General features: G+C 47.1%; 1 protein-coding gene across 2 annotated transcripts in view; it reads left to right on the top strand.

Annotated features, from left to right (window-relative positions):
• ZC3HC1 (zinc finger, C3HC-type containing 1) overlaps nt 1-5,806 on the top strand; it is a 35,122-nt gene extending 29,316 nt beyond the window's left edge. The window contains exons 8-10 of one of the 2 annotated variants that reach the window (XM_011995868.1): nt 712-924; nt 1,911-2,117; nt 5,360-5,806. In XM_011995868.1, the coding sequence (XP_011851258.1) occupies nt 712-924; nt 1,911-2,117; nt 5,360-5,428 (489 nt within the window). In that variant the 3' untranslated portion in view covers nt 5,429-5,806. The remainder of the gene's footprint in view (nt 1-711; nt 925-1,910; nt 2,118-5,359) is intronic. The other variant, XM_011995869.1, reaches the window with a different exon arrangement.
• Nucleotides 5,807-15,394: the final 9,588 nt, after the last annotated feature.

Genomic DNA, 15,394 nt, shown 5'->3' on the forward strand with positions numbered 1-15,394 from the left:
CCAGCACTTTGGGAGGCCGAGACAGGCGGATCACGAGGTCAGGAGATTGAGACCATCCTGGCTAACACGGTGAAACCCCGTCTCTACTAAAAAAATACAAAAAACTAGGCGGGCGCCTGTAGTCCCAGCTACTCTGGAGGCTGAGGCAGCGTAAACCCGGGAGGCGGAGCTTGCAGTGAGCTGAGATCCGGCCACTGCCCTCCAGCCCAGGTGACAGAGCAAGTCTCCGTCTCAAAAAAAAAAAGTGTTATTGGTAGAAAGTTGGAAAATAATTTAGGTGGATAGGCTTCACTTCCCACTACATTGGTCACAATACCACGTAGTGTTTCTGTTCACTAATGGAGAAGCTAAATTCAGCCAGACCCAGTGGCTCACGCCTGTAATCCCAGCACTTTGGGAGACTGAGGCAGGTGGATCACTTGAGGTCAGGAGTTCGAGACCAGCCTGGCCAACATGGTGAAACCCCGTCTCTACCAAAAATACAAAAATTAGCCAGGGGTGGTGGTGGGCACCTGTAATCCCAGCTACTTGGGAGGCTGAGGCAGGAGAATCACTTGAACTCAGGAGGCAGAGGTTGTAGTGAGCCAAGATCGCCTCACTGCACTCCAGCCTTGGAAACAAAGCGAGATTCTGTCTCAAAAGGAAGAAGATTAAAGAAAGAAGTATCATTAATATCATTCGTGTACTTCCATTATCTCCCCTTTCCTTCAGGCTGAAAAGAGCCCTGGTCCCATTGTCTCTCGAACTCGGAGCTGGGACTCTTCCAGTCCTGTTGACCGTCCTGAGCCAGAGGCTGCTAGCCCCACCACCAGAACTCGCCCAGTGACCCGAAGCATGGGAACAGGAGACACCCCTGGCATGGAGGTACCATCTAGCCCTCTGCGGAAAGCCAAACGAGCTCGCCTCTGCTCCTCCAGCAGTTCGGTGAGTCCACCACGCATGTAGCAGTGGCTGAGCAGAAACAGCATGTTGGGCTCTCCCTGGGCAGCACGGAGAAGCAGGCATGAGCCCTTCCATGGTCCAGTGCAAAAAGTAGACCCTGTGAATAAGTTTAAAGTTGGGTGACCAAAGGGGAAAAATGTCAGTCATGTTTTTTGCTCCTTTTTGCTCCTTTGGGGTGGATTCTGGAGAAATAATAGATATTTCAGGCAAATGGAACAGCAGTGTGATACAGGGACAAACCTGATATGGCAGTGGTCCCCAACCTTTTTGACACCAGGGACCATTTTTGTGGAAGACCATTTTTCCACGGACCAGGGTTGGGAGGATGGTTTCGGGATGATGTAAGCACATTACATGTATTGTGTACTTTATTTCTATTATTATTATATTGTAATGTATAATGAAATAATTATACAACTCACCATAATATAGAATCACTGGGAACCCTGAGCTTGTTTTCCTGCAATTAGATGATCTCATCTGGGGGTGATGGGAAACAGTGACAGACATCAGGTGTCAGACTCTCATAAGGAGCCCGAAGTCTAGATCCCTCACATGTGCAGTTCACAGTAGGGTTCCTGTTCCTGTGAGAATCTAATGCCACTGCTGATCTGACAGGAGGCAGAGCCCAGGTGGTAATGCAAACAGTGGGGAGCGGCTGTAAATTCAGATGAAGCTTTGCTTGCCTGCCTGCTGCTCACCTCCTGCTGTGCGACCTGGTACCTATCCATGGCCTGGGGGTTGGGTATCCCTTATCCCTTGTGATAAAGTGTAGCTTGTTTAACACAAAAGGAGTGAAAAAAAATAAAGAAAATGCGAGGAAAATGTATAGGCAAAGTTTAAAGGAGAGCATAAACACTCGAAGTATAGGTAGTTGTGAGATTCTGGACTTGATGACTAGTAGCAGTGTCTCCCTGAACTTACCTAGCGTCTACCCATGAATGCTATTTCTTTTTTTCCTTCCTCAGGACACATCTTCCCGAAGCTTCTTTGATCCCACCTCTCAGCATAGAGACTGGTGCCCTTGGGTGAATATCACACTTGGCAAAGAAAGCAGGGAGAATGGTGGAACTGAACCAGATGCCAGCGCCCCAGCAGAGCCAGGCTGGAAAGCAGTGCTGACCATCCTCTTGGCCCACAAACAGTCTAGCCAGCCAGCTGAAACGGACTCCATGGTGAGATAAGCCATTGCCTGTGTGTGGGCAGCACTTGCTGTGTATAGGAGGAGGAGCAGAGGCTGGTCCTGTAATTAGCACCCTGCCTGCCTTCAGCTCCCATACATCAAGTTATTTGGGTTTGTTTGTTTGTTTGTTTTCTGAGATGGAGTTTCGTTCTTGTTGCCCAGGCTAGAGTCCAATGGTGCGATCTCAGCTCACTACAACCTCCGTCTCCTGGGTTCAAGCAATTCTCCTGCCTTAGCTTCCCAAGTAGCTGGGATTACAGGTGCCTGCCACTATGCCTGGCTAATTTTGTATTTTTTAATAGATGGGGTTTCACCATGTTGGCCAGGCTGGTCTCAAACTCCTGACCTCAGGTTATCCACCGGCCTCGGCCTCCCAAAGTGCTGGGATTACAGGCATGAGCCACCATGCCCAGCTTACACGTCAAGTTAGACTCATTCTGCTTTAGTCCTAGGGAATAGGCATAGAACTGGTTCGTCTTTCTGCAGTTTAGCATATGGCATTCCATCAAGTTCTGATAAATTCTTTTGTTCTCCTAAATAAAATGACTCCAAGTAGAAAAGGAGTACAGAAACAGAAATAGATGAATAGGCAGCTGCTCCGGCCTCATGTTGCAGACAGCTGCTTTTTCTTTCAGTTGCTATCACTTGCACTTGGAGCCTGGCCAGTTAACTTAGCTGTTTGGAGCACTGGGCTCTGACACCAAAATGATGGTTTCATTCCACACGCCGGGCACATTACTCTGTTCTACAGCCCAGACTGTGACTCTGCTAGCCATTGCAGCCATGACTGCTGTGGGTTACAAATGTGGGTGACAACTGAGAAGAAAAGTCAAGTGTTTGCTCTGTTTAAAGATTGGAAGTGATAGGCTGGGCAATACAGAATCATGAAAACTGGGTTCTCTCCTTGGCTGGCTCACTCCCAGATTTTCCTTGTAGCTTGTAACAATTTCTGACCTGTATAACTTTCAAGGACAAAGTAAAATAATACTTGTCAGCAGATATTTACGAGCAGCACTCCTAGATTCATGGTTTTCTAGGGTTACAGGATTCCACTGGAGGGAACTATTGTAATGCTAAAAGTCCAACAATGCATGGCGGTGTGGTGGCTCATACCTGTAGTCCTAGCACTTTGGGAGGCCAAGGTGAATGGATCACCTGAGGTCAAGAGTTTGAGACCAGCCTGGCCAACATGGTGAAACCCCGTCTCTACTAAAAATATAAAAAAAAAATGAGCCGGGTGTGGTGGCAGGCACCTGTAATCCCAGCTACTTGGGAGGCTGAAGCTGGAGAATCACTTGAACCCAGAAGGCGGAGGTTGCAGTGAGCCGAGATCATGCCATTGCACTCCAGCCTGGGCTTCAGAGAGAGACTCTGTCTCAAAAAAAATAATAATAAAAATAAATGTATATTAGTACCCTCAGTAAATATGCAGGTGAAGGTTTTCCAAGTTTTCACAGAAAGAAAAAAAATCTGCATTTCTCTACCTAGATCTTCAGGAACTAGTACATTGGCAGTTTTCAATAAGACTCCTCTCTCTCACTGCCATATGAAAAAGAAAGCCCATGGGGTTTTGTTTTTGTTTTGTAGTGGGAAAAGTTGGCCTCATAATTGGCCCTGGATTCCAGGACTTTTAAGGTCTTTTTTTTTCTTTTTTTTGGGTAGTATCTTTTAACCTTCTGACAGCTGCTGCGACTGGATGCTGGAAAGCTTAATGAGACTGTGTGGTAAAGGATCCTGATGTTTGAAAAAAAAAGTATATACCGAGGCCAGGTGCAGTGGCTCATGCCTGTGATCCCAGCACTTTGGGACTCTGAGGCAGGGGGTCACTTGAGGTCAGGAGTTCGAGACCAGCCTGGCCAACATGGCAAAACCCCGTCTCTACTGAAAATACAAAAATTAGGCAGGCCTGTTGGCATGCACCTGTAGTCCCAGCTACTCCAGAGGCTGAGGCAGGAGAATCGGGAGGTGGAGGCTGCAGTGAGCCGAGATCGCGCTACTACACCCCAGCCTGGGCAACAGAGTGAGACTCCCTTTCAAAAAAAAGAAAAAAGTGTATACTATTTTTTCAACTCATGTTTCTTTCAACTTTGTCATTCTATTAACTACATTTCCCTCAGTCATTAGTAAGAGTTCAAACTTTTTCCTCCTGGAACTTATTGAAACATCCTCAAAGAGGATAGATTTTTTAAAAACTGAAAGTGAAAGTGGGCCGGGTGTGGTGGCTCACGCCTGTAATCCCAGCACTTTGGGAGGCCGAAGCAGGCAGATCACGAGGTCAGGAGATCGAGACCATTCTGGCCAACATGGTGAAATTCCATCTCTACTAAAAATACAAAAATTAGCAGGGCATGGTGGCACATGCCTGTAATCCCAGCTACTCAGGAGGCTGAGGCAGGAGAATCGCTTGAACCAGGGAGTCGGAGGTTGCAGTGAGCCGAGATCGCACCACAGCACTCCAGCCTGGGCAACATTGAACATGTCATATGAGAAACTGGAGGTAACTGTGGATCATCTTGCTAGACATTCTTTGCACTCTCACTGAAGCCCTTTCTGCATGGAACATTTGCTCTTTATTGTGACGCTCAAAGGCAGACAGAACCAAGTGTTCTGATTCACCAAGAGCTTTTGTCTCCTAAGGAATTACTTTGTCTCCCTTTACCACCATTTCTCAGAATCTCAGAGTACTTCATTGGCATAATCAGATGGCAGTGAGATTCTTCCTATTACTAGCACTGCTGGCTAAAACATAAAGCTGTGAAGACCAAGGCCAGAGCTTAAGCTCACAGGGATCATTCAACTCTGTTTTTATTACTTGGCCTTGGTTTATACTGTTAACCTCAGCTAGGCATCACATAAGTATAAATGCTTATTCACAAGAAATAATGAACTAGGGCCAATTCAGCATCATGAATGAAAAACCAGTGCAAAACATGTCATGCAGTAACGGCAAGTCAGAAGTGTCATCCACAAGTACAAAGATGAGGACAGACACAGATGCCTGACGGGAGGATACGTGCCGTGTCTTAGAGGCTCAGAGTGTGTTAACAGGAGTCTGACAGTAGAACATCAGCCCCTCGATCTTTAGTCTGACTTTAGGTATACATTATATATAGCATACTACAAAGTGAATTTTTACTCAGTCCTAGACATATCCAGATCATTGGGGGACAAATGATTTATCCTTTGTCTCTATCAAAGAACCTAATCACTAATAATAAGCTTTTCTGCCTACAGAGTCTCTCTGAGAAATCAAGGAAAGTATTCCGAATATTTCGGCAGTGGGAATCTCTATGCTCATCCTGAAGGTATTCTAGCCCCTTCCTGAAGAGAGCTGGAACGCGAGTGACTTTTGGAAAAATTAAGGCTGAGTTCCTTTTGGTCAGCTGACGCTAAGTTTTTCCTGTTCTGGGTTAATCATAAGGAGCCCCCTGCCATAGCAAAGGCAGGGAGTGTCAACTGTCTGCATCTGGCTGAGGGAGCCCCGTTTCCTTTCAGGGATGTGGACAGGGTAAGGGCAGCAAGCCTGATTCTGTTGAAGGAGTGCGGGGTTAACAGACCAGAAGGAGGACTAAGGACCTGACCACCCATTTCAGCATCTTCAGTGTGGGGTGGTGTTCTGAGGACTCTTCTATCCCAGGAGTATGACAGCGTGTATTAATAAAATATTTGCTAAGATTCTCATTGTTGGAGAACTGTTTTCCCCCTTGCCTTGTGGGCCGGAGACAATGTCAGTGGAACATTCAACTTTTGATTTTCAGATTGGCTGCGAAGCCTAAAATTTGTGATTCCAGTCAAGGAAGTATAATCTTTCCTAAACCAAAAAAGCAAGATGATTTTCATTATGCCACCAGGAAATTTCCTGGTATGTTATAGTGAATGGTAAGCTGATAATTTTCTCCTTGCTTTGATAATAACAGAATAAAACAGTGTAATGGGGAGGAAGACACTTCAGAAGAGACGCCTCTCCATGTGCCACTGAATGCATGACTCCCTCAGTTGGGCTTCCCCAAGAATCACTGCTTTTGGGGGATCATCAGTTTTTGTGGTAGAGAAGGTTGACCCTGAACTGCCCACTGATAGAGTAACCATGACCTAGCAAAGGCTAGAAAGTGATTATTCTCTGATATGCCATGTTTTTAGTCACTGAGATTGTTTTATTTTATACTTTTGTACTGAAGTATTTTAAAGAAAATAACAGACATAATATTTTACTCACAGTTTAATCTCTAAAAAATAGAACCTAGGCTAGGTGCGGTAGTTCACGTCTGTAATCTAGCACTTTGGGAGGCCAAGGCGGGTGGATCACTTGAGGTCAGCAGTTCAAGACCAGCCTAGCTAACATGGTGAAACCCCATCTTTACTAAAAATACAAAAATTAGCCGGGCGTGGTGACAGGTGCCTGGAGTCCCAGCTACTGGAGAGGCTGAGGCAGGAGAATCATTTGAACCCAGGAGGTAGAAGCTACAGCGAGCCGAGATCATTCAGTGTACTCCAGCCTGGGTGACAGAGCGAGACTCCGTCTCATTTTTTATATATATATATATCTTTTCTCCTACATATTACACCCAACAAAAATTAATAATCCAACCGGGCGTGGTGGCTCACGCCTGTAATCCCAGCACTTTGGGAGGCCAAGGTGGGCAGATCACCTGAGGTCAGGAGTTCAAGATCAGCCTGGCCAACGTGGTGAAACCCTGTCTCTACTAAAAATACAAAAATTAGCCAGATGTGGTGGTGCACACCTCTAATCCCAGCTACTTAGAAGGCTGAGGCAGGAGAATCGCTTGAACCCGGGTGGTGGAGATTACAGTGAGCTATCACACCATTGCACTCCAGCCTGGCCAACAGAGGGAGACTCTGTCTCAAAAGAATAAAGGGGGCAGATCACCTGGGGTCAGGAGTTCGAGACCAGCCTGACCAAAATGGAGAAACCCCATCTCTACTAAAAATACAAAATTAGCTGGGTGTGTTGGCGCATGCCTATAATCCCAGCTACTCGGTAGGCTAAGGCAGGAGAATCGCTTGAACCTGGGAGGCAGAGGTTGCGGTGAGCCGAGATCGTGTCATTGCACTCCAGCCTGGGCAAAGAGCGAAACTCTGCCTCGAAATAATAATAATAATAATCCCTGAATATCATCTAATACTACCTAGTCTATATTCAAAATTCCTGATTGTTCCAAATACATTGTTTACATCTGAGTTGCCCAAACCAGGACACGATCATGAATTGCGTAACTCGTTTTAATCTAAAGGGCAGTCTTTTCTTTCATGCATGTCAGATTTTAAATTGGTCATTTTTCAATCTTAGCTTTTAAAAGGTAAAATCTCTCCTACACCAATCTTTTATCAATGGACGAAGCCAGGTAGAGGCTGTCTAGGTGGCTTTTCTAGGTGTGTTCTCTTACCTTAGGCCATGGTAAGTGGTTCGTTTATTGTTGGTCTCCAGGTCTCTCTTAGGAGACTAGAAAGGAGACCTCAAGTCTCTCCACTACTGTTTTTAATTTATACTCCCCCCAAAAGTATTTACACTTATTTAAAATAGACAAGACTCCACATTTTTTTTTTATCGATATGTATTTTGAAATCATAGGTTGGGAACGGTGGCTTACACTTGTAATCCCAGCACTTTGGAAGGCCAAGGGGGGCAGATCATCTGAGGTCAGGAGTTCAAGACCAGTCTGGCCAACATGGCAAAACCCCATCTCTACTAAAAATACAAAAATTAGCCGGATATGGTGGCGTGCACCTGTAATCCCAGCTACTCTGGAGGCAGAGTCAGGAGAATCGCTTGAACCCCGGGGGCAGAGGCTGCAGTGAGCCCGAGATTGCCGCCATTGCACTCCAGCCTCAAAGTCAGAGCAACAGTCCAGGTCAAAAAATAAAAATAAAATAAAATCATAAATGGAAGCAGAGGCCAGGCATGATGCCTCATGCCTATAATCCCAACACTTTGGGAGGCTGAGGCAGGAGGATCACTCAAGTCTAGGAGTTCAAGACCAGCCTGGGCAACAAGGAGAAACCCTGTCTTACGAAAAATAGAAAAAAAGTAGTGAGGTATGGTGGCTTTCACCTGTAGTCTCAGCTACTCAGGATGCTGAGCTGGAATGATCTCTGGAGCCTGGAAAGGCAGACTGCAGTGAGCTGAGATCACGCTGCTGCACTCACTCCAGCCTGGGCAACAGAGTGAGACCCTGTCTCAAAATAAAAATAAATTGAAGCAGATTGAGACTGTGTAATTCAAGAAACATTCTCTTTCATGTGTTAGGCACTGTGCTAGCCCTTACAGATGAATGACTACCTAGTTTCTGCCTCTAAGAAGTGTACAGGCCAGGCCAGAAGACACACTGGAATATCAATGTTGCACAGGACAAACTGCTAAATGCTGTAGTCTAGGAGAGGTATAAAAATGGAAGAAGTTAATGGTCACATATCACTGGGAAGAGCTTTGAGGAAGGTGTAGATTTGAGCTGGTCCTTGGAGATGAGTGGGAGATGTAGGCTCCATGAGAACAGGGACTTTGTCCTGGTTTTAATCTCAGCACTCGAAACAGTGCCTGACACGTGATAGACCCTCAGTTAAAAATATGCACATCCGAGACTGAGGGAGCCGCATGTAGGATATGTTCCAGGAAGAGCAGGTATTCTGCTGTGGCTAGAACTCTGTGTTGAGTAGAAAAGAAAGGAAAAGAAAATGGAAGTTGGGCCAGATTAGAGACTTGTATGTTATACTCAGGAGTCTGGACTTGATTCTATAGGGAAAGAGAAACTCTTAAAGAATATTTGGGGCTGGGCGTGGTGCTTCATGCCTGTAATCCCAGCAAACTAGTCCCAGTTTGAAATATGCTTTCAAACATACTCATTCCAGTTTAATCACATAATGGGGTGTTCTCAGATGGGACTGAGTGCATGAGCTTCCTTTCCCAAAGCACCTGTTCTCTTCCACACCCCAAGACATCCTTTTAACCCCAGGCCCTATTCATTCGTCTTGTGGTTTGTTCCTGTAAAGGTTTTTAGTTTGGCCTTTCTAGGAACCTAGTCTTCCCGATTTGATTCTTTATTTGAATTTTTTTTTTTTTTTTTTTTACACAGAGTCTTGCTCTGTTGCCCAGGCTGGAGTGCAGTGGTATGATCTTGGCTCACTGCAACCTCTCCGGCTCCTGGGTTCAAGTGATTCTCCTGCCTCAGCCTCCCGAGTAGCAGGGATTACAAGCGCAAGCCACCATACCCTGCTCATTTTTGTATTTTTAGTAGAGACAGGGTTTCGCCATGTTGGCCAGGCTAGTCTGAAACTCCTGACCTCAAGTGATCTGCCTGTCTCAGCCTCCCAAAGTGTTGGGATTACAGGCGTGAGCCACCGAGCCTTGCCTGAATTTTTTTTTTTCCTTTTATTAGAGCCCTTTAAAGAAGATGATTGCCTGAAATTTCATTTTTGCTACTTGACTGTCCACAAAGGTAGCATTATAAGTCGGCATTCTAAGGAATTTTTCCACCTGTGTTAGCCACATTAGGTAGCTTAGGAGGATCCTGTGTGATTTCTGTGTTGTTTCCTGCTGGTAAATAGAACTTCGGCACCTTCCTCCTGACCTCCCAGGCCAGCACCTTCTTTTACAGTGCTTGGTCAGTGATCAGGACAGGTGGCGGCATGTTGAAGAGCCCTTGCCATTCCAGATTATTCATACCCCATTATGACAGTCCCCCCAACCTTCAGATTCTCCTTTCACTAATTTTCTCCACTAAATCCTCTAGGATTCTGTGTTTTAACAAGGTTGCATTCCCCATTCAAGTGGATTTTGTTTTTACCGAGAAGACTGAAGCTCAAAGACATCTACTAACTAGCTGTCATATAGCTAGAATGAGGCAGAGCCACACTGAAATCCATCTTTCCCAGCCTTCTGTTCTTTCCATTACGATACAGCTGGGAACAGCTTCCAAGCACTGTGAGTCTATGATTTTCTTTCCCAAGCTCAAAGTTGAGATCCCTCTGTCACGGTAGAAAGGAATATCTTGCAGCCACTCACGGGATACTAGTGCCCAGAACAGTCTTTCCTCTGGCTCCTTTTTGATTTCAGCCAACTTTAATAGACTTAACAGGTGGAGCATTCTCTTTGGGGCTTTCCTCGCTTACACTCTTCTGGTTGTGGGTGCCTGAGAGCCCCTTCTGAATCCCTTCCATCCTATTCCATCTTAGCAACAAAAACAGCTGCACACACAGCTTGACCATCGACAAAAGTACAAACTCAGTTTTCCTTTCTATGTTTAGTTTTATTTCTATTCTAGGTTTTCTTTGGCTTTATACAGCTGCCATCTTGGTCAGTTGGGCCATGCCCTCAGAAGTGAATGCTGCATTTAAACCCTTTAATTAGAGACCATTCATTCCATCTGTATCCCATACTCTCTTTTTTCTCGTTGCTCCTTGGCTACAGCTGTGGTGGTTATTGTTTTTCTTGCCAAAGTGCCTCTCTAGTTGAACTGACTGTTGTGTGGCTGAAGCCAATTAGGAAGAGAGGGAAACAGGAACATACAAAGGCCTCTGTGTAGGACAGGTAGGTCATGGAGATTTGGTCACGTATCCACAGATTATCCAACGAGTCAGATAATTATAATAACATACTCTTCAGCTTTCTGTACTCACTTCTTTCTATTAGCCACCTATTGATATCCCAGTAAGCAGATATGGAGGAAAATTGTTTCCTGTAATGGGTCAGTAACAGCCCTCAAAGGGATGGTAGTAGGAACAGAAAATGTGAAGCCTGGAAGGGAATCAAGATGCACCTCCAAGGCCTTCATAGTTCTCATGGGGAAGCCATGATCACAGAGACAAGAAAATCCTTTTTAGCCTCCGTGTCCATTTCTTGGCCAGTCTTGTCCAACCTAACTAGAACCAATGCAGAAGGAGGAAAGGCACAAAGAATAGCTGGACGGCACAGCGGGTTTTGAGCCAATCAGAAGTGATAGCAAAGCCAGGCACAGTGGCTCACGCCTGTAGTCTCAGCACTCTGGGAGGCCGAGGCAGGCGGATCACTTGCGGTCAGGAGTTCAAGACCAGCCTGGCCAACGTGATGAAACCCCATTCCTACTAAAAATACAAAAATTAGCTGGGCACGGTGATGGGTGCCTGGAGTTCCAGCTACTCGGGAAGCTGAGGCAGGAGAATCACTTGAATCCAGGAGACGGAGGTTCCGGTGAGCCGAGATCGCACCACTGCACTTCAGCCTGGGCGACAGAATGAGGCTGTATCTCAAAAAAAAAAAGGGGGGATAGCAAAACCAAGACTGCAGTTGGAGTCTACCTCCTACTGAGAAGTGGGGAATCAGTCTTCAGAAGAACCTCTGAAACTTGATGTTACTACTACTGCAAATAGCTATCACTTGTAAGTACAGATTGTTTGCCAAGCACTGGTCTAAGCATTTTATCTTATTTAAGCCTCATAGCAGTCCTATGAGGTAGGTATAATTACTGTTCCATTTTTACAAATGAGGAAACAAAAGCATAAGTTAATTACTTTGTTCAGGATCACACAGCCCAGTAAGTGAGGGCCGGGATTCAAACTCAGTCCATCAGCCTCCAAGGCAGACCCCACGGCCTGCCTCTAACCAAAGACATGCATGACGATGTTTAATACCATTGTTACTTGGATTTTTTTTGTTTGTTTTTGTTTTTGTTTTGAGACAGTCTTGCTCTGTTGCCCAGGCTAGAGTGCAATACTGCAATCTCGGCTCACTGCAACCTCTGCCTCCTGGGTTCAAGTGATTCTGCCTCAGCCTCCCTAGTAGCTGGAACTACAGGCACCCGCCACCACGCCCGGCTAATTTTTTATTTTTATTTATGTATTATTTATTTGAGACAGGGTCTCACTCTGTCACCTAGGCTGGAGTACAGTGGCAGGATCTCGGCTCACTGCAACCTCCACCTCCCAGGCTCAAGCGATTCTCCTCCCTCAGCCTCCTGAGTAGCTGGGATTACAGGCATGTGCCACTACCGCCTGGCTAATTTTTGTGTTTTTAGTAGAGACGGGGTTTCACCATGTTGGCCAGGGTGGTCTTGAACTCCTGACCTCAAGGATCCACCCGCCTCAACCTCCCAAAGTGCTGGGATTACAGCGGTGAGCCACCACGCCCAGCCTGAGGCCTTTCTTCTGTAGATCCAGAGAAACTAGATGTCAAGGGAAATGCAATTTATCAAATACTAAGTGATAAGAAAATCTCCCCTCCTAAGGATCATGCCATCTCCCAAGTCTCCAAGAGCTGGGGCAAGACACTGTAGCCGACTTGAGAATCAAGTTCAGGTATGAGGCCAGGCGTGGTGGCTTACGCCTATAATCCCAGCACTTTGGGAGGCCAACACAGGCAGATCATTTGAGCCCAGGAGTTCAAGACCAGAGTAGATAACATAGGGAAACCCCGTCTCTACCAAAAAAAAATTAGCCAGGTGTGGTGGTGTCCCAGCTACTCAGGAGGCTGAAGTGGGAGGATCACTTAAGCCTGGGAAGTCAAAACTGCAGTGAGCTGTGATCACACCAGTGCCCTCCAGCGTGGGCGACAGAGCAAGACCCTGTCTCAGGAAAAAAAACAAGTTCAAGAATGTGACCTCAGTGCCAGGCAGGAATGCTAGCAGTACCCAGCAAGACCATTAGATGGCCCCCATGTTCCACATCTGGCTTACCTTGATGGAATTGCCAACACAAGACATCATCATTCTTACTTTGTCCTTATTTTGTTACAGGGTCTCTCCGCTAACCCCACTTAAGCTCTACCAAATGCAGTGATGGAAACAGAAAGAGACTGAAAGCATTGAGACAGTCAGCAGAGAGAGAGAGAAATGAGAATGGGTATTTATTGAGGAGACAGAGAAGGAAAAAGTCCTCTAAATTTAAGGTCAGAGTTGGGGCCTTGCATCCAGGAATAGTGGCTCGAGTAGCAAGGATAAGAATCAGATTGAATGGGAAGTCAACCGCAAGGGAAATCCAGGGGACTGTGAGCCATTGGCAGCCACACTGGGACACACGCAGCCCTCCCCAGGTGTCATCCTTTGGCTGATCTCAGCACCCGCACTCAGGGCTGGGCCATCCCAGGGCCAACCTGCACAGTTAGGCAAGCCACTAATGAAGCATGATGATACACTCACAGGGGCATGAGCGGTGTCTCATCACAGCCAGGGCGCCGCCCAGACCCACCAGATGACCCTTTTCTTGCGAGGATTCCCAAGTCTGTGACTAATGCTAATTAACCCTGACTCACCGTAGCACTGAGCACACAGAGGTCATTATCTCCACTGGAAGGAGTGGGGGAACTGAGGTGTGGAGTGGGGAAGCAGCTTTGCTCCATCAGTGTCACCAGGTCAGGAGTTGATCCCTGCCCTTCTCAAAAGCCCGTGAGGCTGTCCTTGGTAATCAGGAGTAGACACTTCCGGCGGGGCTAAGGGTGGAGGGGGTAGGGCCTTTCCCCACTGCTGTTTCCGTGTGAGTCAGAGTCACAGAGCTGGAAGCAGAGTTGCAGACTACTTGGTCTCATCCCTGAGGAATCTGAAAGCCAGAGTGGGGAGTGAAGGCTAAGATCACACAGCAGGTTGTGGCTGCGCCATGCCTAGAATCCTGAGGCTTCTTGCTGAGTCCCCTTGCACTACAGTCATGACGACAGAGCAGGAAAGAGGGAGTACCCTGTGAGAGTCAGGAGCACCAGCTCACTAGCCAGGAGTGGTGGCACGTGCCTATAGTCCCATTATACTAGGGAGGCTGAAGTGGGAGGATCGCTTGAGCCCAGGAGTTCCAGACTGCAGTGAGCTGTGATTGCACCACTGCACTCCAGTCTGGGTGACAGAGCAAGACACCTTGTTTATAAAAAAGAAAAATAAAGGGGGGAAAAAAAATGCACCAGCTCTAGGTCAGGTAGCTTGGCAGGTAGATCTAGTAGGCTGTAGGTTCGATAGCCTGAGTTCAGATCCTGGATTCACTGGTCACCGGCTGTGTGTTTCTGAGCCTGTGACAACCTCAGCTTCCTCATCTGTAAAATAGGGATAATACTAGCAGCTGTGTCACAGGAATGTTTCGAGAATTCATTGACATATGTGAAGTGCTTAGAGCGGGGCCTGGCACATGAGAAGTGCTCGGGAAACATTAGCTGTTTGTTTAAGCCGGCTGTTTGTTAAGCCCAGTCACCTCTCTGGCCGCGTGTCTCCAGTTTACCTGGTCTTTTGGAACTCCTGAAGGAAGGGAACACCAAAACTGTAGGTGTTGGGATCACGAGAAAGACACGTACCAGTATCTCCTCAGCAGATTGTCTGTGGTCTCAGTAGGGCCCTTTCAGCCCAGCGGCCTCCATGCCACCATCAGACAGCACAGATGCTGGTGGATCAGCTCCAAGCCCAGCTTTAGAGGCATCGGGAAGCACCTTGGCAACAAGACATAAACCAAGATAACCACATTCCTGCCAGTCTCCATGGGCCCTGACTCCGAGCCTGGCAAGGTCACCCTCAGGAAGTGGTGGCACAATGATGACAGGAAAGCTAATGACAGGCATCACCGTGCTGGGCTGAGAATGCTGGCTTGTTTGTCCAGCACAGCTTACCTGAGTCACCCATTGTGGAGCCTGCAGCCACCTGGGCCTGGAGTTGGCCAACGGGCTGCTTGGAGGCTGGAACACCTTCTGCAGGCTGGATCCGGCGACGGCCGGCACTTTCTGCCTGTCCCCTCCTCAGAAAGCAGGTCCAGGCAGGTTAGCTCCATAGATCTGGCTCCAAACAGTGAAGAGCCTGGCAGGGCCTGACAACAGTCCAGAGACACAGAGCCCCCTCTGTGGGGAACAGAATGTGAACTGAGGCCTTAGAGTGTTTGGAAAATCAGCTCCATGAATCAGAGATGGACCGGGCAGCAGCTTCCCCTTCTCCTCCATCCCACGCCACACCCATAGCCACTCTCCGTACCCCACTGGTCCTCAGGGGGCCCTGGGCCCTCCTGCCAAGTCCCAGCACTGCCCAGACCCACGCAGCCGGTCACCAGTGACCGGGCTCAACTCCCACTAACTCAACTGGGGGTTTTCCAAAGTGAAATGAGGAACAAAATAGGTGCTATGTTTCACAGTACTAAGTTTTAAAATACTAATAAAATTAGAAAATACTTTTTCAGGCTGGGTGCAGTGGCTCACGCCTGTAATCCTAGCACTTTGGGAGGCCGGGGTGAGTGGGTCACATGAGGCCAAGAGTTTGAGACCAGCCTGGCCAACATAGTGAAACCCCGTTTCTACTAAAAATACAAAAATTAGCCGGCTGTGGTGGT

This window comes from Mandrillus leucophaeus, unplaced genomic scaffold (assembly GCF_000951045.1).
Source record: "Mandrillus leucophaeus isolate KB7577 unplaced genomic scaffold, Mleu.le_1.0 Scaffold5, whole genome shotgun sequence".
NCBI classification, from domain to species: domain Eukaryota; kingdom Metazoa; phylum Chordata; class Mammalia; order Primates; family Cercopithecidae; genus Mandrillus; species Mandrillus leucophaeus.